The sequence below is a fragment of the Andrena cerasifolii genome, chromosome 8 (genome assembly GCF_050908995.1).
Source record: "Andrena cerasifolii isolate SP2316 chromosome 8, iyAndCera1_principal, whole genome shotgun sequence".
Classification (NCBI taxonomy): Eukaryota; Metazoa; Arthropoda; class Insecta; order Hymenoptera; family Andrenidae; genus Andrena; species Andrena cerasifolii.
The window spans coordinates 1,639,384-1,664,247 of NC_135125.1; the positions used below are offsets into that span (position 1 = coordinate 1,639,384).

At 43.1% G+C, this 24,864-nt stretch overlaps 2 protein-coding genes across 4 annotated transcripts in view; one reads left to right on the top strand and one right to left on the bottom strand.

Moving 5' to 3' along the window:
* Window positions 1–24,864, bottom strand: part of LOC143372208 (VPS35 endosomal protein-sorting factor-like) — a 70,726-nt gene that overhangs the window by 346 nt on the left and 45,516 nt on the right. For all 3 annotated transcript variants that reach the window (XM_076818220.1, XM_076818221.1, XM_076818219.1), the window contains 10 exons: window positions 13,000–13,344; window positions 12,807–12,907; window positions 12,538–12,719; window positions 12,330–12,473; window positions 12,093–12,256; window positions 11,865–12,027; window positions 11,592–11,784; window positions 11,381–11,520; window positions 362–523; window positions 21–287 (listed from right to left, as the gene is read on the bottom strand). In XM_076818220.1, coding sequence (XP_076674335.1) covers window positions 21–287; window positions 362–523; window positions 11,381–11,520; window positions 11,592–11,784; window positions 11,865–12,027; window positions 12,093–12,256; window positions 12,330–12,473; window positions 12,538–12,719; window positions 12,807–12,907; window positions 13,000–13,344 — 1,861 coding nt within the window. The remainder of the gene's footprint in view (window positions 1–20; window positions 288–361; window positions 524–11,380; window positions 11,521–11,591; window positions 11,785–11,864; window positions 12,028–12,092; window positions 12,257–12,329; window positions 12,474–12,537; window positions 12,720–12,806; window positions 12,908–12,999; window positions 13,345–24,864) is intronic.
* Window positions 523–6,398, top strand: LOC143372264 (uncharacterized). The gene is made up of 2 exons (XM_076818320.1): window positions 523–2,380; window positions 3,572–6,398. Exon 2 carries the CDS (start codon window positions 4,819–4,821, stop codon window positions 5,344–5,346), a length of 528 nt encoding a protein of 175 aa, XP_076674435.1. The 5' UTR covers window positions 523–2,380; window positions 3,572–4,818; the 3' UTR covers window positions 5,347–6,398.

The window sequence follows — 24,864 nt, forward strand, 5'->3', positions numbered from 1 at the left end:
AAAGCATTGCTCTGTTTTACCTTCACTTTCGAATCTGTAAAACCATGTCGTTGAGATAAATTCCATAAATTCACAGCCATGTGTGCTAATGGTGGATCACGTAAGTCGGCTCTAATGACAAAACAATTAAAAAGTTCAAGAGCAAGAATGGCTTGTTTCTCAAACTGATCAGTAGATCCAAGATATTTTAAGTGAGACAAAATCTCTTCTACAATCTTTGTACATATTTTGTTCACTTCACTTATAAATTTTTTATCCGATCCATACAACTTGTCGTTAGAATCAACCTGAGAGTGTAATAAAAGTCACAATATGTTATTGTAGAATCAATGTATTATTCAGTAATGCTTATTTGAAATACCTTATCGATGTGGTATGGGTAATTTTCTTGAGTTACTACTGACAATAAATCAAGCACACGCATATATAAATACGATTTTGTCAGTGTATTGTCCTCAAAACAACGTTGAACAGCGTTAAGCAAACCTCTCATTAAATATAAAACGCCATGCTCTGGACTGTCCTAGTAAGATCATCGAAATTTTCAGTAGTATGTTGTGTATTAGAAGTGATTTAAACAACAATTTTATACATGATGTTTACAAATTCATGGTACGTGCATTGCATGTATGTAGTACTCAGTAAACTACATAGCATAGTGTTGCTGAACATGGATCTGGAAACCAATTGTTTCCGAATCAACAAAGAGTATAGCCGGGTAAGATGGTCAAATGTGCCCCTGAACTAAATTCAACTCGTGATGACTCATTCGAAAGCTTGTAAAAAAAAGAACAATTTGTGCCAAGTTTCAGCTTTGTTCGACCCGGGAGGTAATAAAGGGTTAAAATAGAAAATCAGGTTTTTGCCGAATTTTTCCTATACTAGGGGATGAAAAATTTTGAAAAAAATCAGGCATTTCTGTTATCAGGGCACATATTAAGGAATCGTTTCAGACTTTTCAATTGAAAAACCAAGCTGTGAAAAATAGCTCATCTCAATCAAAGAGGATAAGATAGAGTAGAAACAGAAATATGCGATGCAAGCGACTCCTGTCTGTTCAGGCTCAATATTATTCAGTTTGCGGGTAGCAGAATGGGAGGTAAAAAAGCCAAGCCAAACTTTGACACCTGTTTGTAGCAATTGGTAGCCATTTGTAGCTCTTTGTAGTGGGCTTGGGATATTTGTTGATTTAAAGGTGAAGAAAGTGTAAGAAATGGTTCGTTGTCAGGTTAAAGGATGCTATAGATCACAAGGCAAAGACAAAAATCACCACCAATTTTTGTCAGAACCTGCAAATTTCATGATGTACGTATAATGATTTCAAGCAATAACCTAACTTTCAATGTTATTAAATCATGAAGTTTATGAAATTAATATCAATAAAGAAATCTCTTTTCACCTTCAATTATTTCCTTATACTTATACTTTATGTATAATTTTAAAAATTAATTTAACTTTATTTATTATGTTTTATTTATATATGTATATGTAATGTAATGTATGTAATATGTCTGTAATATTCATAATGCCAATTCACCATTAATAAATTTTAACATAATATCAAATTTACAGTTCTTTTCATTATTTCTCCTGTAATTAATATTTTAATTTATTCATTCCTAACTTTAAAAATTTTAAATATTGCCTCTTTTATTGAAATTTTGAGGGCCTGAACCACCAGAGAGCGCTGAATCTCGTATATTACTTTTTAACACGGGCTCTTATGGGATGCTTCCACTGTATCTTATCCTCTTTGATCTCAATCAGATCGGGAATATAATCTCTCTATCTTTACTTCCCGGCTGCGCTCGGAATTTAGATTCTGATGAGTTTCTCTTTGTTTTTGTCAAATTCATCTGGATCAACCAAGCATAATGAGCAAAGATACATTGCGTAACCCCAGAGTTTACCGTTCGAAAATGTTTAGGTGACAGACAAACATAAAAACATATAAGTTTTCTGCTTTATACATTAAGATAACACCTTAACTATGCGCATCAGTATTTCGGTCCATATCTTGATAGCGGTGTTTAATAATGCAATATGTTGATTCATTATTTATGATATTTTTTGTTCAGAATAACATCCCAAGTATGCTGGCAAAGTTTATCGATGTATTCGCGGAACACCCTATATCGACGTATGTTACGAAAATATTTTCAAATTCTTTGATGCAAAATGTACTGTAACAATTTAAACTGACCACGCGTCGAAACGTGATAGTTTCTGCAGTATAATCCAAAACGTGCATTAGTTTTCGCTGCAAATTTCCATATGTGCTATTCTTCGTGGCGAAACAGTAAGTATAATGTGATAGTTTTCGCCGCAAAGTATCTACGAAATGTGCTATTCTTCGTGGCGAAGCAATCACATACAGGGTGTCCCACTAAGGAGTGGACAGCGCGATATCTCTTAAAGTATTGTCGATAAAAATATAAAAAAAATAGGGAATTGCATGGTTCGAGGGGGCCCATTTATTAGCGCGAACGAATTTTGTTTTCGATTATTATTTTAAAAGATACGATGGTCAAGTTCGGTTTTTCAAATGGAACTATTTTTTTTGAAGACCTGAGTTGATAGTGCGTTTCAAGACAAATTCAATAAGCTTTAATGTATACACTTTATTTCCACTGGTTTTTAAGATATTGCGCTTGCAAATTTACTGATTTTCACTGCAAGAAACCCCTCTGGAATGGCAAAAACCGGGGGCGGTCTTACTGGCGCCACGGGTGGCACTGCCTGTTGAAATGGATACTTACCTGCCAAAGGTCTACGCCAGAAATGGCAGGCCCAAAGGCTGGACAATTCTTTTCCGTGAGAAATGCTACTTAGGTAGGTACATCTGCGGTATCGAGAAGCGCATCGTTACTTTTATTTCGCACTTGCTTCTACGCTCGGATGGCCGGTTCTTTTGGGAGGGATGCAAGTTGGATTGGTTCTGATACAATCTGCTCCCTATGGTTGAAATTTAGTCTAGCAATTTTCACTCCTCCTAACCTAACCAATCCAACTTGCATCCCTGCCAAAAGAACCGGCCATTCGAGCGTAGAAGCAAGTGCGAAATAAAAGTAACGATGCGCTTCTCGATACCGCAGATGTACCTACCTAAGTAGCATTTCTGACGGAAAAGAATTGTCCAGCCTTTGGGCCTGCCATTTCTGGCGTAGACCTTTGGCAGGTAAGTATCCATTTCAACAGGCAGTGCCACCCGTAGCGCCAGTAAGACCGCCCTCGGTTTTTGCCATTCCAGAGGGGTTTCTTGCAGTGAAAATCAGTAAATTTGCAAGCGCAATATCTTAAAAACCAGTGGAAATAAAGTGTATACATTAAAGCTTATTGAATTTGTCTTGGAACGCACTATCAACTCAGGTCTTAAAAAAAAATAGTTCCATTTGAAAAACCGAACTTGACCATCGTATCTTTTAAAATAATAATCGAAAACAAAATTCGTTCGCGCTAATAAATGGGCCCCCTCGAACCATGCAATTCCCTATTTTTTTTATATTTTTATCGACAATACTTTAAGAGATATCGCGCTGTCCACTCCTTAGTGGGACACCCTGTATGACAGTTTTTGCGGAGGAAATTCAAATGTGCTAATATTCGTCAGAAACGATGGAATGTGCTACTTTTCGTAACGCACGTCGATTTAATCTTTAAATGAATTAATTCTCTTTGAAATTCATAAAGAGTGTGTATTCATTACAAAATAAACAAACAATTCATTAAGCCAGGCTTGGGAATTAAGTCCTCTTTTCGGCCGATTTTCAGAAGCAACGCCCTCTTTCTCCCGCCGCGTGTCTTGGCCCCCGCGGCTGCGGTAATGCTTGGAACTGTGACGGTTCCTTCGTCGCGCCACCGGGGCACGCCACCGACCGCCCGGCTGTGGGGAGCGAGCTTCCCCCTTCTTGCGTACTGTACATGGAGTGGAGTATCTGGCGAGCTAGTGCGAGAGTTGCTACGCAAGCTCGCCCCAGTCCGTTCTGACTAGTCTTCGTGGACGTTCTTACGTATAGTCCAGTCGACTCAACGTGGACACCACGTCGGTGGTGTAATTAACACATTGTTACTCGGCGTCTAGTACGTTGGCTGACGTCCGAGGGATTAAAGAGTCCAATTAATAGTCCAGTGTTTGAGCAATCTGGTTGGTGTTATTGCATTACCAGTTACTACGTGTGGTTGGACGCCACTTCAATAAAGTTCCTTACTTTACCAATCGGGCTCCTGCTGTTCAATTAACCTCAACCGAACACTAAATGCGGTAGTACCGCCAATGAGGGACGAAGTCATTACTTTCCCCATACCTAATCGCTACACGGCATCAGACTGCGCCGTGCCGGCGGCGTAAGCGGGTGCTGCGTGCTCGCGAGGCGAGTCATAAAAGTAACGTCGAGATCATCGCGTGCGCCTGAGGCGTTAACCTCCCTTTTGTACGCGGTGCCATTACTGCACACCACGTGCTTTCATGTATAAAGGATAGAATAAATCTCACTCAACCGCTGTTATGGTTATGGTAAAAAGCGTGCAGTTTATTTAATGCATTCGCACTCTCCTAACCCCGCACCGCAGAAGTTCGAATATTGGTAACCCCGACGTGATCGCCGCGATCAAACAATAATCGCCACGTTCGGCCTCGTGCTCGCCGCGATTGGACAATATTTGTCGCGATCGGCGTGTTACCGCTGCGGACGGGTTAAAGTGCCGCAGTTTTCGTACTCGCTGCTCTTAGGATGCCCGTGTGTTCTGCCTTTGCAGGCAAGCGCCAGACTTTTTTTTTGCTGACGCAAGAGCGTATTTGCACGTGGCTGTCGAGCTGAGATGTCGGTGACTCGTACGCCAGCGAAGGCTAGTCAAGATGGCGGAGAGGAGGCCACGCTCGGCGTCTCCTTTACCCCGATGTCGTCGTGGGGCCTTCAATCCAGCTCGAGCTCGCAACATGGTGGGCATGTTTGCGGGTCGAGCCCCCGGGATACAGAGGCAGCTCATAGCTGCAGGCTACTGCCATTTTGGAAGGCAAACCCGGAGTTGTGGTTTTTCCAAGTAGTGTTCATGTTTACGACCAACCGTGTCCGTTCGGACGAGGAAAAGTATTATTTGGTCGTTGTCGCGCTGGACCCCGAATCTCTTCTAGATGTCTCCGACATTATCAAGAGCCCGTCCAGGGAAGAGAGGTATCAATACTTGAAAACACATATTATGAATCGCTTCTCTGATTCGCCGGATCGACAGTTGGCGAAACTGCTGAACGAGCTGCGGCTCGGTGATAAGAAGCCGTCTCAGCTTGTCCGCCAGATGCGGACTCTGGCGGGAAACAAGGCATCCGAGGATGTCCTGCGCGTAAAGTAACTCGCCCTGCTGCCAGCAAATACGCAGCGTTTTTTTGAAGATTTTCAGGGCGCCCAAGCTAGACGAACTCGCTGTGGCGGCCGTTGAATTGATGGAAACGCCCCCAGCTTCTAGTGTAATGGCTGCAGGAACTATACCGAGGGCGCTGTCCTGGGGCGACGATCTTTAGAGCTGCAGTGCGCTGACGTCGCAACGTTGGAGACGGATCTGGCTGATGTTCGTCGTTCCCTGTCTCAGCTAATCTCGCTGAATCGAGATTTACTTGCTTTAAATCAAGAGCTTCTTCGGCGGCCCAGCCTAGCCGGAGGTCGAGGACAATCTCATTCTCGCTCTCGTCTCCGTCAGAGATCTCCAAGCCTTGGTGGGATGTGCTATTATCATCGTAGATTTGGCACAAATGCCCACAGTTGTGTACCGCTGTGCAATTTCACAGCATCGCCTTCGGCGTCTACGCCTTTACACTAAAAGTCCTGTCGACTGAGGGGCCAGATATCGGCAGGGACTACAACTGGAGGCCCCGAATAAAGGTGTGCCGACTTCAAGTACGAGTCAGTGGTATCCCTGATTCCCAGAAGCTACTGTTGGGGCTGCGTAGAACTCACGGATTTTGAGTTGAGCGCAGCCAATGGATCATCGATCAAAACATATGGATAAAAGGCGTTAGTCCTTAACCTTCCGCCTGCGAGGAGAATTCCGCTAGCCGTTTATCATCGCTGATATAGGCGCACCGATCATTGGTGCGGACCTTTTACTTCATTACGGTTTAACTATAGATGTTAAGAGATGTGCGTTGTACGATCCGCTCACCGAACTCGCTGTGCGGGGGTCGGTGTGTTCAGTCAGTGTGTATGGTGTGTTGGTGCCGGTCCAGGTGAACAGTGCCGAGGGCCCTGAGGGCGTTGTGTACGCTGAACTCTTACGGAGGTACGGATATATTACCCGGCCCAAAATGATAGTGGTACCGGATGTTGTCACCCCGGTCGCGCACCATATTGTTACTACGGGAGCGCCTGTTCATGAGCACCCGCGTCGCATTTCTGGCGCCAAGTTGAAGGCCGCTAAGAAACATTTTAACTACCTCTTGCAGCGGAGGGTGATTCACCCTTCAAACAGTCAGTGGGCAAGCCCTCTGCATATGGTGCCAAAAAGCCAGCCCCTTCCACCTGAAACAAAGGGTGAAAAGGAGGATAAGGAACAGGAAGGATGGCGTGTTACGGGAGATTTTCGTGGTCTGAACGCCCTCACACAGGCGGATCGCTACCCACTCCCGCGTGCTGAGGACATTTTTCAGGATCTGCAGGGTGCGAGGATCTTCTCTATAGTGGACTTGGAACGGGTTTATCATCAGATCCCAGTGGCCACCCAGGACATTGAGAAGACCGCATTAACAACCCCTTTTGGTTTGTTTGAATTTTTAGGTATGCAGCCTAGTTTGAAGAACGGTGCACAGACGCTTCAGCGGCATATGGATACCATTTTGAGAGGTCTCAGCTTTGTGAGATGCTATCTAGATGATCTAATAATTGCATCGGGGTCACACGGCGACCATGTAAAGCATCTTGAGACTGTTTTCAGTGTCCTGCGGAAGCATAATCTAGCTGTGGATATTGATAAATGTCACTTTGGGAAAAGTGAGGTTACGTATCTGCGGTACGTAGTCAACATGTATGGATACCAGCCACCGAGGGACCGGATGGAGGCCATCTCTGCTTTCCCAAAGCCTACCACGGTCTCCGAGCTTCGTCGATTTCTTGGGATTTTAAATTACTATCGTCATTCCATTCCGCATGCAGCGGACATGCAGGATCCGCTTAACGGATATTTGAAGAGCGATAAGAAGAGGGACCCTACTCATACTCAGTGGACCCCTTCTGTCGAAAAGGCTTTCCAGAAGTGCAAGGCCAGTATAAGTATAGCCGTACAAACTGCGTTCCTCGTGCCGTCGGCGCAGTTAGCCCTTGCAATCGATGCCTCTGACGTCGCCATTGGCGCAAACCTGGAGCAGTGTGAAAACGGCGTGTGGACTCCACTCGGATTTTTCTCTCAGAAGTTAACGGGCGCGGAGACTCGCTATAGTGCATATGAACGAGAGTTATTGGCTGTTTACTCAGCGATAAAGCATTTCAGGCACATTCTGGAAGGACGACGTTCACCGTCCGTACGGATCACCGTCCACTGGTTTTTGCTTTCGCCCGGCGGGCCGACCGGGCCAACCACGGACAGCAGCGCCAACTTGATTATATCTCGCAGTTCACCACCGACATAGAATATATAAAAGGTGAAGACAATTTAGTTGCAAATGCCCTGTCACGCATGGCGACTATCGCCATGCCTACTCAGCTGAACGCAGTTGCCATCAGAACAGCTCAGGAGCAGGGCGATGAGTTGGAATTGGTTCGTGCAGATTATGTGCTGAACCTTCAGTTGCTGTCCATCGAGGGAAGTGACGTCTGGTGCGGTATCAGGGGCGACGTGGTGAGGCCGTACCTTCCGCGAAGCCTTCGCCGACTGGCGTTCAATGTGATTCATGGTTTGCCTCATCCCAGTGGTCGAGTCACCTCTCGTGGACTTAGAGAGAAGTTCGTCTGGCCGGGGATTGGAGGTGACGCCCTCCGCTGGTCGCGTGAATGCGTGCCGTGTCAGCGAGCGAAAGTGCATCGCTACAATAGGCTAGTTTCCGGACAGTATAAAGATGCCGGATAACCGGTTCAATCATGTACATTTAGATTTGATTGTGTTGCCGCAGGTCGACGAGTTGAGATACTGCCTCACGGTAGTAGACCGTTTCTCTAGATAGCCCACTGTTGTGCCTCTCGCAGACATGCAAGCGGAAACAGTTGCCACAGCATTTTTCAATCATTGGGTGTGCCAATATGGAATCCCACTCACTATTACAACGGACAGGGGAGCACAGTTCGAGTCCACGTTGTTTACTGCTTTGGCGCGGATCATCGGTGCGAACAGGATCCGGACGACACCGTACCCCCCCCCCCCCCCAGCCGAATGGGATGATGAAGAAGTGGCATCGTACTCTGAAGGCGGCCCTTATGTGCAACCCACTCGTGCTGTGGCCTCAGCTTTTGCCCCTCGTCCTCCTCGGATTACGCACATCATTCAACGAAGATCTTCAGGCTTCTCCTGCAGAAATGCTATACGGGACGGCGCTACGCACCCCTGGAGAATTCTTCGTCACCAACGACGCTCCTGCGTTCCCGCAAAGTTTCGCAGAGAAGCTCGCGGAGCACATGCGGACCGTTCAGCCCGTGTTGACGAGCCACCATTCAAAGACTACCCTTTTTAGTTTCAGGAGCCTGGCTACCTGCTTCCATGTTTTCAGGCGTGTTGACGCCGTTCGATGACCGTTGGAGCCGCCCTACGCGGGGCTTTACTAGGTGGTTCGCCGGATCAGTGGTCGGATCTTCATAATAAGGATCAACGGCGAAGAAAAGTCCGTCTCTACGGACTCCCTAAAGCCGGTGTACATGGTCGGCGAGGATATGGATGCGACGGATTCGCACGTTCAACTGTCGACTCCGTCCCAGTCGCTGCTTCCGCCGCGGCCGTCACTGTCGCCTGCCCCGCAGCCGTCGCGGCCAGATCCGCAGCCGTCAACGTCGCTGCCAGCTCGGCGGTCGCCGCTGCCTGCCTCGCAGCCGCCTCAGCCTGCCCTGCAGTCGTCGCTGCCAGCGTGGCAGCCTCCGCTGCCCTTTAAGTCGCAGTCGTCGCCGCCAATTTCGTATTCTTCGTCGTCTATATCGCAGCTGCCGAAGCTCATTCCGCGGATGCCCCCGCGCACTAGACCTGTAATACTCTCGCGGCCTTCAACAACGCATGGAGCCAAGAAGGTGTCCTTTTCGATTCCTAGTCCTGCCTCGGAGTCCTATGGGGGGGGGGGGGGTGGATGTGGTAGTGCCTCCGTCGCGTGAGCAGGGCGCGCCACCGACCGCCCGACAACAGGCTGCGCCATGCCGGCGGCGTAAGCGGGTGCTGCTTGCCCGCGAAACGAGTCATAAAAGTAACGTCGAGACCATCGCGTGCGCCTGAGGCGTTAACCTCCCTTTTGTACGCGGCACCATTAATGCACACCACGTGCTTTCATGTATAAAGGATAAATAAATCTCACGCAACCGCTGTTATGGTTATGGTAAAGAGTGTGCAGTTTATTTAATGCATTCGAACTGTCCTAACTCGGTACCGCGGAAGTTTGAATAGAGTTTGGCTATACTTCCGAAAACCGGTCAAACCCGATTGGGCTGAAATTTTGCAAATAGCTTCATTTTGCATAAAAATAACGTTTGCGAGAAGGATTTTTGGCGACTCGAAAATTTTTTTTTTACCATTTCAATGTCATTCTCTATCTTACCGACAGAGCGGAGAATCGGATTCAACAGTTATTCAGTGCATTCTCCTTATTAATCTCCTAAAATCTATAAAACAGAGATCAACTTAGAAAGAGATATCAGCTTGATACTGGGTATTAGTATTGGTTTTGGGTTAGTTTGGGGCGGGGGGCGCGCGCCCGCTCGCGGGCGCGTAAAGCATGGTAGCGAACCGATGTGAGTTTACACGGGGCCAAGCTTCAATGCATTCTCCTTATTAAATTTGACTCAAATTTTGCAAAAATAAAGTGAATAATAAAGAGAATGTTTGAATAACTGTTGAATCCGATTCTCGACTCTGTCGGTAAGATAGAGAATGACATTGAAATGGTAAAAAAAAAATTTTCGAGTCGCCAAAAATCCTTCTCGCAAACGTTATTTTTATGCAAAATGAAGCTATTTGCAAAATTTCAGCCCAATCGGGTTTGACCGGTTTTCGGAAGTTTCGCCTAGAGTTTCTCAGGCCCGTACCATGTAAACCGTGGCACATTAGGGCGACATTGTATCAATAGGTTTCACATCGTTCCAGAGAGCACGATTGTCGATGGGTTTTTGTTTTGTCAAAGCGCCACGCGCGGTTCAGGTGATACGCGCCTGTGGTGGCTCGAGCTTTACGGTGGTCGCGGGGGCCACGACGCGCGCCGGGAGAAAGAGGGTGTTGCTTCTGAAAATCGGCTGAAAAGAGCACTTTTCAAGCCTGCATTATGCATTAGAAAATTATTGATTTCGACACTTCATTTTTTTTGTAAATCTTAAAATGACAGTAGGCAAATAAATGTGTGCCCCCTCCCCCCCAAATCTAGGTATCCGAACGTCAATTCAGATTATTTGAACAAAAAATTCAACGTAGTGAGCAGAATCGTTGAACTTCTATTATCCAAACTATTATACACGAAGTTCTACTATAGATTATTTATAAGATTAAATTAAGTTCAATTAAAAATGAATGTACTTGCATTACCGGCCAGATGTTATGAATCATCCTGTAAATTAATTCTTAACCCCCATAAAGGAAATAGGCATTTTCTCATTAAACAAACAAATTCAAACAACTTACTCATAAGATAAGATATCACAATGTACCCTGATAGCCAGATCTGGGCAGCAGAATCTGACGTCAGAACTGCAGCAGTCTGTGTCCGCATTTGGCTGCGTTCTGATGTGCAGAGCCTGAGGTGCAGTGCCTGATGTCAGATGGACAGCAGATCGACAGCAGATCGACAGCAGATTTCGCCGTCTGCTAGGCACAGAAACAGCACCATCTGAGATCCAGAATTACCAAGCAATTGCCTACAGATGGCGCTGTTGCTGTGCCTAGCAGACGGCGAAATCTGCTGTCGATCTGCTGTCGATCTGCTGTCGATCTGTTGTCCATCTGACATCAGGCACTGCACCTCAGGCTTTGCACATCAGAACGCAGCCAAATGCGGACACAGACTGCTGCAGTTCTGACGTCAGATTCTGCTGCCCAGATCTGGCTATCAGGGTATCGTAATAAAAATAATCACCATCAACACTGAAAGTATGAACTTCGAATCAGGGAAAAGCTTCTCATACATGATTTTTATGAAAATAGGCATGTGGTTTGAAACTTTTGGCCAGCAGTTTATAATATTTGTATCGTGAACTTGTAAACATCCTGCACAAGTACATACCGGTACAACTAGTAATGTTGATAAAAAAATCGACAAGTACGATAGCAGAAACGGCTGTGAACTCTTTTGTCTTCCCTCTATATCTATTATTTTTGGCATTTCTGGAACTAAGCTTAAGGCAGCCTTAAAACATGCATCAGCTAAGAAAATATTTTTCGTTTAATTATAAATACGGAGTGAATATAATACATACAAAAACGTAAGTAGTTACCTTGACCCAGGCATTGATTTAAAAGTGCTACCTGACCTGAAAGTAAATACAACTGAAGCCGTGTATGAACTAACGTCAATGATGGGATGGTAATGAAACAAAACGCAGCACAGGCACGTACAAATGCTGATGTTCTCCTTGTGTGATGTCCACGGACGATCTTTCGAGTATCAACTGATAATCTATTTACACACTGAACATGAAAAGCGTTGACAGTAGTTTCGTAATGTAATACCACTTACTAACATAAAAATTAATTTATTAACTAACTACCTGCACAAGCTGCACATGAACACTATCCAGATTAGGGAATGCTGCTCTAGCTTCGACATAAAAATTGAGTTGCTTCTCAAAATCACGACCGAAATCAACGCGTTGTACTAAACCACATATAAGTTGACCAATTTGCCGTTTTTCATCTTCAACAGTTAGAGCACTGAAATTATTAACATATTATTAGCCAATAAACATACATTTTTGAAGGAAGTAAATTGCATTTACCTAACAGAATCGTGCATTATTCTCGCAATAAACATAAGAGCACTTATAATGATAGGGTCTGTAATAGATCCGTTTTGAACACTTAAACCTTCTATAATAATTTTACAAACTTCAACCTTAATAGTTTCCTTATGAAATAAATCAATTAAAGGTAAGAAATTCTCCTGAAAAAATTTTCCTCAAATATTATGTGTACTAATTTACAAAGGCAAGTTAGTGTAAAAAGTAGTAGATTACCATAGCAAACAGTAGTTCAAAATCTTGTGTATGAGCTACTATTTTTTCAATAATATTATGCAACTGTGGATAATAATGTTCAAAATTTTTGTTTGGGTTAAGGCGATCAATTATCTTTCCAAAAAGCAAATTTAGTTCATTTACCTGCAACACAGGAATGGTGAGAAACGAATACTTTGTTACTTCAAAATAATAATAGTAAACTTACAGAGAAATGAATGGCAGTAAATTGAATCCAAATTTCAACGCAATGCATAAATTTAGCAGGATTAGTTAAATCTGTTATGTACTTCCACATCATGTTGAGAATTGCTTGGCAATGTTCTTTTGGTGGAGATTCCTGTACAAGACATTCACCTAAACTTCGATATAAAAAATACTGTGGATAACCTGGAAAGTCGTAGAATTAAAACTGCAGGTAAAAACATTTAGTACAAATCTCAGTTGATTACATAGTTCACCATCTATGAAAATTACCATCATTTTCAGTTGCAATTATCAATTTTACAAAATCCATTGCACGTGCAGCAATATATGATGGTTTATATGCTGTTAAAACACTATTTAATAGTAAAGAACTGAAAAATAAATCAATGCAATATTTCACATCTCATAAAAAATACACTTCAGAATTTATATATATATATAGAATATAGTAATATATAATCACCTATTTCTTTGATTTGTACATTGAGAAAGCACATCTTCCAATAGATTTTCAGAAGTTGTGGCTACTAAAATTTGCAAAATCCAATCTAAAGCTGGTGAGTAGAGATTCAGATAAGAATGTAAAGACATGTTCTGTTTTATCCGTTCAATTTTAACGAACTGGCCAAATAACAGCTGATATGTAGACAGAAAATCATAAAAATTTTCTCTTACAAATTCAAAGTCAGATGTTTTGTTTAAAGCCAACCCCACTCGACATAAGTAACATCTAGCATATACAGCTATAAGAGGATTTCCAATTCCTCTAATCATTCGGGTTATTCGTAATAGTGCTCTGTTGAATTCACTAAAAATTAGAAATTTCTAGTTAATATTATACAAAACTAATTACATATTTTATGCTTAAATCGTTGTAAGTACTTTCATTTTTCATGTTACTGTTTTTAACTACTATGTTTAACTGGTACATTTTTTTATTTGCGACCCCATATTTTTCTGCAATCTTCCGAAAAAGATATTTTACAAAAATGGAAAAATAATACAGTACCGCCTCCTTAAGTGATACACTGCGTGATCTGTGAGTGATAATACGCCATCGCCACTACTTCTTTCGTAGTTGCAGCGGCGAGTAAGAAAGCACCGTAATTTATGACTTATCGCTGTCGCATGCCGTCTCATTGTCAGTCGATCTCACGAGGGAACCGTTCGGGGTGGTTGGCCCAGATTTTAATGCAACTTATTGTACACATGTAGATCTCTTTTTACCGGTGTAAAAAATATATAGATATAGGTGTAGACGCTTTGTATTTTTTGAAATATTTAACTTTAAACGTATGTATGTAAGCGTTATGCGTTTCTGTAGGGGTGAGTCTGGATTTGACGTAAGCCCAGTCCCGAACCGACATTGGCTGAAAACAGCCCGAAAACTTTGTCATCAGCCCCCCTGAACACTTTTCAATTTTTTAAAAGTGGGATACGATTGTCCACGATCTGTCTACGTTTGTCCACCCAAAATCGTTGTTTGTCCACCCTCCAGAAAAAAGTTATAAACAAATTAAAAAATTCGTCATCAGCACACCGACGAATTATGAACATTTTCCGCTTCTTTTTAAGTGGGATACGATTGACAAACTAAATCTTTGGATGGACAAACGTGTACTACATCTATAATTCTAGACTAACGAAATCCATCGTTGGATAAATGATTCCATCCGGGTTTTTTGAATTTTCATTACAGGCTCACAAAAAAAAAGATTTAAAAACGATCTTTACTATTTTCTTCGCTATTCCGACCAATTGCAATTTTTTTCCAAAACGACCAAACACGTCACCTTAAACCGTAAACTAATCCTTTCAGCTTCTCAAAAACACTCAAGTCGCTTGGACCAATTTTAAACAAGTTATATATATAATCTTTAATATGTTTGTGATATTCCTTTTGGTATTAGACACCATCTACAGAAGAAGAATGGGTAAACACGTACATTTGAAGAAAAGTGGAATTTCTCTAATTGCATTGGAGCTATCGATGGCAAACACTGTGTTCTACAAGCATCAATTAAAAGTCGCAGCGACTTCTTCAACTATAAGTCTAATTTTAGTATTGTTTTGATGGCTGTGATGCAAATTATAACTTTATTTTTCCTGATATTGGTTGCCAATGAAGAATATCAGATGGTGGAGTGTTAAAAAATTCTGTGTTCGACCAGAAACTCCAAAATAACGATTTAAAAATTCCACCTGGTATCAATCTTTCTAGAACGCAACAAAAAGTAGTATGAAACCTTATCCTGGTGTTCATGTTATCGGACCCGATAATAGAATTTATAATTATCGTTTATCTAGAGCACGTCGTGTTGTGGAGAACACTTTTGGTATTCTTTCATCTGTCTTCCGAGTGTTAAGAGAACCCATGTTATTACAACCAAGAAAGGCATCAATTGTTGCAATGGCATGTGTTTATTTGCATAATTTCTTCGTGCAAAAAAAAATATCGCAGACAACCCGATACATTCAATAACGAAGAGAGTAATAATGGCAACTTGAGGAATGATAACAACGCATCGTTTTTACCTCTTCGAAGAGTAGGACATCGAAACGAAAGACAGTGGGAAACCATAAGAAATCATTTCATGCACTATTTTTACAATGTAGATTGTTTACCTTGGCAACATAATATATCATAAATGTATGGAAATAAAATATAACTTTAATAAAATATCAATGAAATATCAATTGGTCTTATTTTTTTATTTAAATGTGTACAAGCTTTATACACTATTAATAAATTATAGAAACTGAATGAAATAACAATTATTTGAAAAAAGAAATCGATTATTAGAATTATATACAGAACATAGGTGCCTATGGGATCATACTTATGGTAATTAAAAAAATATTTCCCAAAAAGAAGATGCTTGGAATGACATAGCGAAAGTGATGAATTGTCAAGTAATTGAAGTACGCAAGAAAATGGATTCATTACTGGCATGAGGGACCAAAGAACACCTACAAATCAAATTAGTTCGCCTATGAATGATAAGGCCTCGTTAGTTGATTTTGAAGATGAACATGATGATGTCGAATGGAAATATAAGGAAGATGGTGATAGTGTTTCTATAAAAATTATTGATGGTGACAGAGATGGCTGGTCCCGTAAAAGTGGAGGTAGCTGGTCTCGTGATGTTGACGGTTTTGAATCAGATTTTGCAAATTTACTCATATCAGCATCATAAAATATATTTTTAATCAGGTATTCCACGGAATTTCTTGCATGGTTGTTATATTTTCGGAGCTTCATTGCTACATGTTCTCCGAAATCTGAGCCTTCATCCCGTGGAACCCTGTTAACTATTGTGTATTTTAAAATAGAATACACTTCTTCAGTTCTTGATTCCTCCACTTTCCTTTTACCGGACTGTTTTTTAGGTGGGGATTTAAAATCTTGTATGATACAACCATTAATCTGTAGAACGTTTTTTTCTATCTATAAATGCATAAGAATTGGTTCAAATTTGTTGTAATCCAATTTTAATCTGAATGTAAATATAACAAAAATGAACATAAATCTATTTTTAATAAATTAAGTATAATTACTGTATTTGAAATGGTGCTGCTTATAATCGACCTTAGCCTTAGTGTAGACCTCATCAAGCACCAAAGAGTACAGTCGGAAAATTCCAAAACGCATAGACAAAGTGGAAATACAGACCGCGCCAATAAATCGCAAGATCACCTCCACCGCGAAACCACGCAAAAGTGCCGTGTAAATCAAGTAGAGACGGTAGACGCCTACCAGGCCAGTGAGTGAGTGGAGTGCGGCCCAAGGACGAAGCCACGACATACAGAATTCCAAAGTGAGTCCTCTAGTTTTAAGATATTGAGCATTTCCGGGAAAATAAACGCCGAACTAATACAACACCGCTAATTCTCGCACGCCGCCACCAAGAACCCGGACGTTCTTGAACCTCGACCTATTTCCCCACGCGCCTACACACTGAAACCGCACACAAAACTGACAGAACGGGCACTCCTCTGGGCCCAAACTCTCCTCGCCTTCTCAATAACCGCTCCCAGAACCCTCGCCGTGATAGTCATACGATCCCCACTCGTCGCACCTCCGCTGCCTTCTACGGACCTCGCAGTAACAGAAATATCGGACATCACGCCCCCACAGCCCTCCTCGCACCTCGTAAAGTTCGCCCAAAACTAACATCAAACAATATAACATAAGAATAGAAAAAGACGAATCACGGAGCTGCGTCGATCTTAAAGGCTGCGCCCAAACACGGTCCGCAAATTTTAGAAAACCCCACACTACAACCTCACACATCCCCTACAATTAAGAACAAGGGCAACAAAGAAAAAGTAACGCAACGAGGACACCCGCGTGGATGGTCAAACTCCTGACAAAACCGTCACCTCAACTCCCTCTCCCATCCTTCCTAGGACCAGAAATAAGTATGTCGCCCAGGGACATCGCTCCGGAGCAGAACAGCCCCCACAGAATAAGGGATGGCAGAATCAGGAGTAATGGAGGACGCACGGCCATCAGGCAGATCCTCCCGCGAGCGGACGGAGTCGCGTGGCAGGACGTAGCGGAGTGGCTGGAGGCCGTCAACCAACCACAACCCAGGACGACGCCACCACCTACGCCCGCAACAGCAACGCAGGCACCATGGGATCAAGGGAATCCCGACAACGCTCAGCGAAGGGAACCCCGCTGGAACGAGGAGGAAGACAGCGACAGCAGCGACGGCGATGACATTGACTATTATGCTGAAGGGCAGGGGAGAATCCCTCCAAGCATCGAAGAGGACCCCGATCCACAGTTCGACTAGGACAAGGGTGAGATAATCGTAACATTTACTCAAGGAGGGGAGGCATGGGGAGTAGAGGGGCAGATAGGGGTTACAGGAAGACTGAAGAGAGGAGCCCAGGAAATTCAAAAGGACCCCGAAAGCCAGATTGCAAACAACCCAGGGACCCACTCATAATCCCCCACTTCCTCTCTGGACCACATCCGCATCTCACCTCATCCAGTAAATACATGCCTCTGCAGATTGATCCTTCAACCGACCAAATCAACCAACCAACCAACCGACAATCCAACCAACTGACTGACCAATCACTCAACGCAAAAATAGGTAGGGATAGGGGGGGGGAATAAAACGTGCGACTACACACCCCGACAGACAACCGAACTACGCACGTACCCACAAACAATCGACCATACATACACATGCACGCCGCAAGTAAGATAAACAAATCGCGAAATACAACCCATAAGGGCTGCGGGGAAACCCAAAACCAGGTATAAGTATCCTCACAATTACTAATTGGAATACTTTCCGTCTCTCTCTTCTCTGCCCCCCCCCCCCCCCTCGCAGGACAGATTACTACAAGCGCCGGGAAAATGAAGGTCGACGCCAAGAAGCTGCCAGCGGGAAGACCTAGTCGCGCTATTCAGGACGAACTGCAGGCCTGGACTGGCCGTCAACAGAAGGGAGCTCCGCAGAGCTAGGAACGGTAGCCCCCCCCCCCCCCGCAGACTCCGCGGTGCTATCATCGACTCCCAAGAGGAGGAAAGGGAGGAGAAAGAGAAGAACTTGAAGGAGCTGGAAAAGCTCAGGAGGTTCCTTCCGACCCCGGGACCGACTCAGGTCGAAGAGGACCCTTCGTCAGAGGAGGACAACGCGGGGACGGGGCAACTCCCCATAATCCTCGTCAGATGGAGCTTACCAGAACCACCCATCCCGGCTGCCTGGACACTAGGATCTCCAACAGGCCCCACCGGGGACGACAACGAGGGAGCACCAACCGCATCGACAAGCGCAGGGAAAGAAGAGCTGTCGCCTCCAAGGAGCAGCGCAGCAAGCACCAAAGACCCAGGGGAGTCATCGCCCCCCAAAGCAGGGGAGCTAGGGACCGCCAGAGGGCGGGGGAAAAAAGACGAGGAAGTAGGAAGGAACAGGGGGCGAACAACAGAGGGGAAAGGGCAAGTGTAATGGAGAAGACGGAGAAGAAAAGGACGTCGGCGTACACCTACGCCAATTACCCAGCCAACCAAATGACAAAGGAAGCGACGGACACGCTAACAAATAAGATAGCGCACGAGGCTACGCGCAGGAAGGCCCCCATAAGGGTGCTGAGGCACGGCCTCAAAAAACGGAGGCCTGATCGTCACCTCGCAAGGCAAAGGGCTGGAAGAATTGATGAACCAGCCGATGAACTGCTCGCTCTGGCAAGCCCATAATCAGGCAGGAACCGGAAGCCCTAAATAGAAAATGCGAGGTGATGATCAGGTGCTCGAACCCACAGACCGTGGATTCGTGGATCCAAGAGAAGGTATTCCCCTCCTCCAGGGCCACGAAATGGCAGGTCATTAAAAGCGTCCCCCCCCCCCACACACACACAAAGGAAAGTGGACGGGAAATAAGAGTCCGCATGCCGAGAGGAAGAGCCTGACCTTTGTTATGGGGGGCGGCTTCCTGAGAATCTCGATGAAAAAATACAAGTAGTAACATCAGGATTCTCGGAAGGACGGAAAAGAAGCAAGAACACCGTCACCGACACTTAGGACGCCATCATTACCATCACTAGCCACGACGACACACACACATTCACACACGCACCGAATTGTCAAACTCACACAGCCAACAATTACATATAAATAAATCTATTTTTCTTTTTACCTATAATATCAGCGCAGTATATTGTATTGTAAAGCATCTGCCCAACTACCGCTCCCCACCAATCTCCGATATCCAATAAAGGTACAGAAATCCGTGACGGGAGGGCAAAGTCAAATCGGGAGAGAATGGGATAAAGATAAGTTTAAGCCTCACAACAAATATGGGGTGGGAACAGCGAAATGAGGAAATATAAGATAGAAGGGGCAGGGAAGGGGAGAAAAGAAAAAAATAAAAGAAAAGAAAAAAAGCTCCCGACCCAGACCCATAAATCATATTAGGGGGGGGCACCGTCGTTAGGGGGTGGGAGAATTCGAGAGGGCAGAAGGGAAAAGTCTAAAAACAAAAACACCAAAAAATAATGAAAAAAGAAGAAAAAAGAGGGGGAGAGGGGAGAGGAAGATTGGAACGGGAAGGAAGAAGCCAAGCCGCACATGGAACAACAGTGGACCGCGAAAAAGATAAGTACATCTTAAACATCTCCTTTCCTTTCAGGTCATGGCATTGAGAGTGACGCAGATCAACCTGCATCACTGCCAAGCGGCAACGACGACTCTAACTTATCTCATAAAGCGAGAAAGAAGAGACATCGTATTGATCCAGGAACCTTGGAGCGGCCTGCAAAATCTGGTCGGCGGCCGTAACAAATAAACTAAGAGCCTGCATCCTGATAAGGAGTGGGCTCAATGTAACGTTCCTTCCACAGCTCAGCAATGAATATACAGCCACAATCAGCATTGAGTCGGACAGTGAGGAAAGCGACAATATAAAGAAATATGTGCTTACATCGATGTACTCCCACTGGCAGGCAAAAGACACACCGTTCGACAGCAAAGGTGTAGAAATCACGGAATGGTGCCTTGACCAAGGCCTAGAAGTAGTCATTGGAATGGTCGCAAATGCCCAACACACAATGTGGGGCTGTGCGGCAACCAACGTCAAAGGAAGAAATCTAGTAGAGACAATGACGGCACAGGGGCTGATCTGCCTAAACCGCGGCAACAACTCCACCTTCGTGATGTCCACACGAAGAGAGAATTGCAGGATCACGGACCACGTCACAATGTCGAATCACAGATAGGGTAGACCAGGGCGAATCGGATCAAAATAAGAATTTAGTCCATATTTCTTACATCGCGATAGAAATGAGCATTCCGATCCTTCGGAGTACCTCGTGCCCCTCTCCCGCACCAAACTCAATAGCCCGTCAATTTTTTTAAGGTATTGTTTCGTGCTGGCACACATTTTCAGTGAGGCGGACGCATGCGAATGTCAGAATTTCGTACCGAATCTAACCTACGTAATCTGTAATTTCGTGTTTAAAATAACAAGGTAAGCTTGAAAGTTTAAATGTGTTTGCTATTATTAGCCTGCGTGGTGTTCAAATTTAGTGTTTGATATATTTTAGACTATTATATCATAATATGTTTCTGTAATCTACTCACTTTTAAATCCTTACATATGGGGCTAATCGGATCACGTCATGTGGGGTGAATCGGATCAGTCTTTTTCTTCATTCGAGTATTTGTATAATTATAAATATTATAATTATTTATATAGAGATGGTTCGTACGTACATAAAAAAGACCGATCAAGGATCATGGTGTGCAGAAAAAATGAGAGAAGCAGTAATAAAAGTAAAATCTAAAGAAATGGCTACACGTCAAGCTGCAGAAATTTATGATGTACCTTACACAAGTTTACAAAGGAGAGTAACTTCTTCGCAATGTCTAACTAAGCGTCGTGGTGGACAGCCAACGATGGATCCAGAGACAGAAAAGAAGTTCGCCGATCGCTTAATTTATTTAGCAAGTCGCGGATTCGGTATTACACCCAAAAATGTCCGAAAGTACGTTTTTGATTTTGTAAGACATCATGGATTAAAACATAATTTTAACACAGAGAAAGAGATGGCAGGGGAAGACTGGGTCCACAAATTTGTGAAAAGAAACAAGAATATAACAATTCGAAAACCAGAGGGTCTATCTCGAACCAGAATTAATGGTATGGAAAAAGATAAAGTGGCAAATTTCTACAAGACTTTAGAGAAGGTCATCGATGATAATAATCTACGGGGAAGACCCGAATGTATCTATAATCAGGATGAAACTGGACTAGCACTTAACAACCGTCCTCCGAATGTGATCGCGGCAAAAGGATGTAAAGATGTAGTGAGCATGACCAGTGTAGAGCGAGGTGAGAACGTGACAGTTTTGGCCTGTATGAATTCCGCAGGACAATACATACCCCCATTTGTTCTTTTTAAGGGTGTGCGTAAACGAGACGATTTTATGATAGGAATGCCTTCTGGTACCCAGATTGCTATGACTGAAAAAGGCTGGGTGACTGAAGAAGCATTTAAATTGTGGTTGGAACATTTCAATCGCTACCGCACAAAAGGGAAAGTCATTTTAATTTTGGATGGTCACTTGTCGCACACAAACTTAGCAGTGGTAGACTTGTGTGAATCTTTGGAAATTGAGATGGTTCTGATTCCCCCGCACACATCTCATGCTCTCCAGCCGCTTGATGTGTCATATTTTAAGCCATTAAAAACTTATTATCACCAGCAAGCGACGGTATGGCAACTTTCAAATACGAATAAAGGAATCAGTAAAGTTGTCTTCGGAGGCTTATTAAAGCATGCTTGGAATTTAGCAGCTACAGTTGGGAATGCTACAAAAGGCTTTGAGAAGACAGGAATATATCCTTTGAATCCCTATGCAATACCAGATCACAAATTTATCGGGGATAACACCGCAAATGAAGCATCTCAAACTCAGTTCACTGGCATGTTATCAACAACTGCTAATGCACAACCATCAACTAGTGCAAGCACTGCTTTACCTTCCCTGGTTGTTTGTGCCGCGAAGCTGGTTTTCGTGCCAAAACTCCCATCGTTCCTAGTGCCGCGAAACTGGTTTTCGTGCCTAACTCCCATCGTTCCTAGTGCCGCGAAACTGGTTTTCGTGCCTAACTCCCATCGTTCCTAGTGCCGCGAAACTGGTTTTCTTGCCTAACTCCTGCCTCACTTTGTGCCGCGAAACTGGTTTTCGTGCCAAAGTCCTATCCTCCTTAGTGCCGCGAAGCTGGGTTTCGTGCCTAAACTCCCTCAACTAGCCTTGTGTCGCGAAACTGGTTTTCGTGCCAAGGCTTCCTCCCGATCTACCCCAACTATGTCATTCCCCTAAAAAGACCTTCACCCGGGACGTGACAGTAGCAAATATATAATAAACAGCTTCCCATATTTGGGAAAAGATGAAAGGAGAAAACCTTCAGTTCCGCTTAGAGAGTTTGTCACTTTGAAATTAGTAGAACCGTATACAGGATGTGGAAGAAATATAACCACGGACAATTTTTTTACAAGCGTGTCTCTAGCAACAAACATTTTAATAAAGAAAACTACAGTTGTTGGAATAATTCGAGCAATTAGAAGGGAGCTACCAAAATTGGCGAAACTGAAAAAAGGCAATATGACACGTTTCTCAACAAAATTATATCGTTCAAATAATTGTACTCTGACAATTTACAAAGCTAAACCAAATAAAAATGTACTGATTCTTAGTTCAATGCATAACTCCGTACAAGTTGATGAAAATAATATCCGTATACCGGAGACAATTAGATTATATAATAGCACCAAATTTGGTGTAGATGTGACCGACCAAATGGCCGGAAATTATACGGTAAAATCTAAATGTCGGAGATGGTGTTCACAGGTATTTTTCAATATCCTAGACTTAGCCGGGATAAATGCATGGGTTTTATATAAAGAAACCATGGGAGAAGAACTTTCGAGACAATAATTTTTATTTCAATTGGCAGAAGAATTTGCATCGAATATCAAAAAGTGCTACAGCTAGGCAAAGAATATCAACCAACACCCGTCACAAATACAAGTACAAGTTTACGTGAACGGAAAACATGCCAGATAAGATATTGCAAAGACAATAAGACTAACAAAATCTGTCTAAAATGTAAAAAGTGTGGAAAATGTACAATCGAGAAGACAATTAGTAAAAAAAATGCGGTGAAAACAAATAAAATGTACATGATGTACTTCTGAATAAAAGAAACTATATTTTTATACTGTCAAATTGGTTATTATCTTCATTCTATATTAAAAAATATAAGTTGTGCTAAAGACCGGTCATTTGACCGGTTGCGGTAGGAATAGGTATACGTGAAGTGTCGATGGGAATAGTGTTAATAATATTTTGCACGTATGCAAAGTTCTATATTCAGGTTTCTGGGTGCTTTCGTCTCTCGTTTTTCGATTTCCATGAAATTTCCTGGTAACATTCTTAAGTGCTAAACTTCTAAGTGTCCGTCTAAAAAAAAAAGTAAACCTTGGTAGCGCGATACAAGAGACAACAACATACACGCTAAAACATGCAGATATTCGTATCAGTTGCAGGCTCGAGGTATCGGCGTTTCAGTACCTCGATACAGGCGATGACTGATACTGATACATCGATACTGAGACAGTCAAATACACGTTGAGATTTGTATCGCGATACTGATACTTGCAATATTTAGTGATTCAGATCTCAACCTGTATGGGCTCCTTTACTTCACATTTCATCACTTTCGCTATGTCATTCCAAGCACCTTCTTTTTTTAAATTGTTTTATAATTACCATAAGTAGGATCCCACAGACACCTATGTTCTCTATATAATTCTATTAATTGCAACGATAGGGTATGGTCCCATTCCATGTTTAATAAATATGACCTAAACATTTCCCACGCGTTCTTCATACGTTTAGCACTTGTTCAAATGAAAAGAGCATTCCTCGAGCATTCTGAAACGTTCGGCGAATTATTTACCGAACGTAAACGAATTCTCGCTGATTTGAATTTGGTCGAAGTGTGGGGCGAACGAGCATCCTTCTTTCGTTTGTTCTAACCGTACCTTTACAGAAACGTACGGCGCTTGCAAATGCTTAGAGGTACAGTAAATATCATGGACCTAAGAATTAAATGGACGGAGCACAAAGCTGCGAGGCTTAAGCTCGTGACAGTAAGGGCGGGGGGGGGGGGTACATGGTACTGCGCATGAAGTAGTAGACGGTCGGTGATTGGTTGATGAAAGTGACATATCATCGGTAAGGGCATTGCTTCTTTTATATTTTTTGTGCTTAAGTTTGACGTTGAGTTTGAAACGTTAGTACGTAATTGCAACATTATATTTTGGTTTCTTAAGACTCGGTAAAACATATGCCACTCGTCAATTGAGGGCTCATGTGTAAGTACATATATGTAAGTAATATATAAGTGTGTGTGTGTATGTATGTATATATATATATATATATATATATATATATATGTATGTATGGCATATATATATATATATGTATGGTCTGGGTTAGGGTTATATATATGTGTATGGCATATGTTAAGTTTTTTTTACATATAAGTATATTATAATACACCCTATATAAGCACTCCGTTTAAAATAAAGTGCGACGCATGCGTACTACTCCGCCAATCACAAGCCATCCACCACGACTTCTCCCCTCCCGATCAACTGGCTCAACCTCCTCGTCTATGTTGAGACTTTGTGTTCTGTCCATTTAATTTTCAGGTCCACGGTAAATATTCGTTACATACAGTGATGCCAGAATCCTGGGACGTGGGACGCTTACCCCCACTATGACCTACCGTCGTCTCTC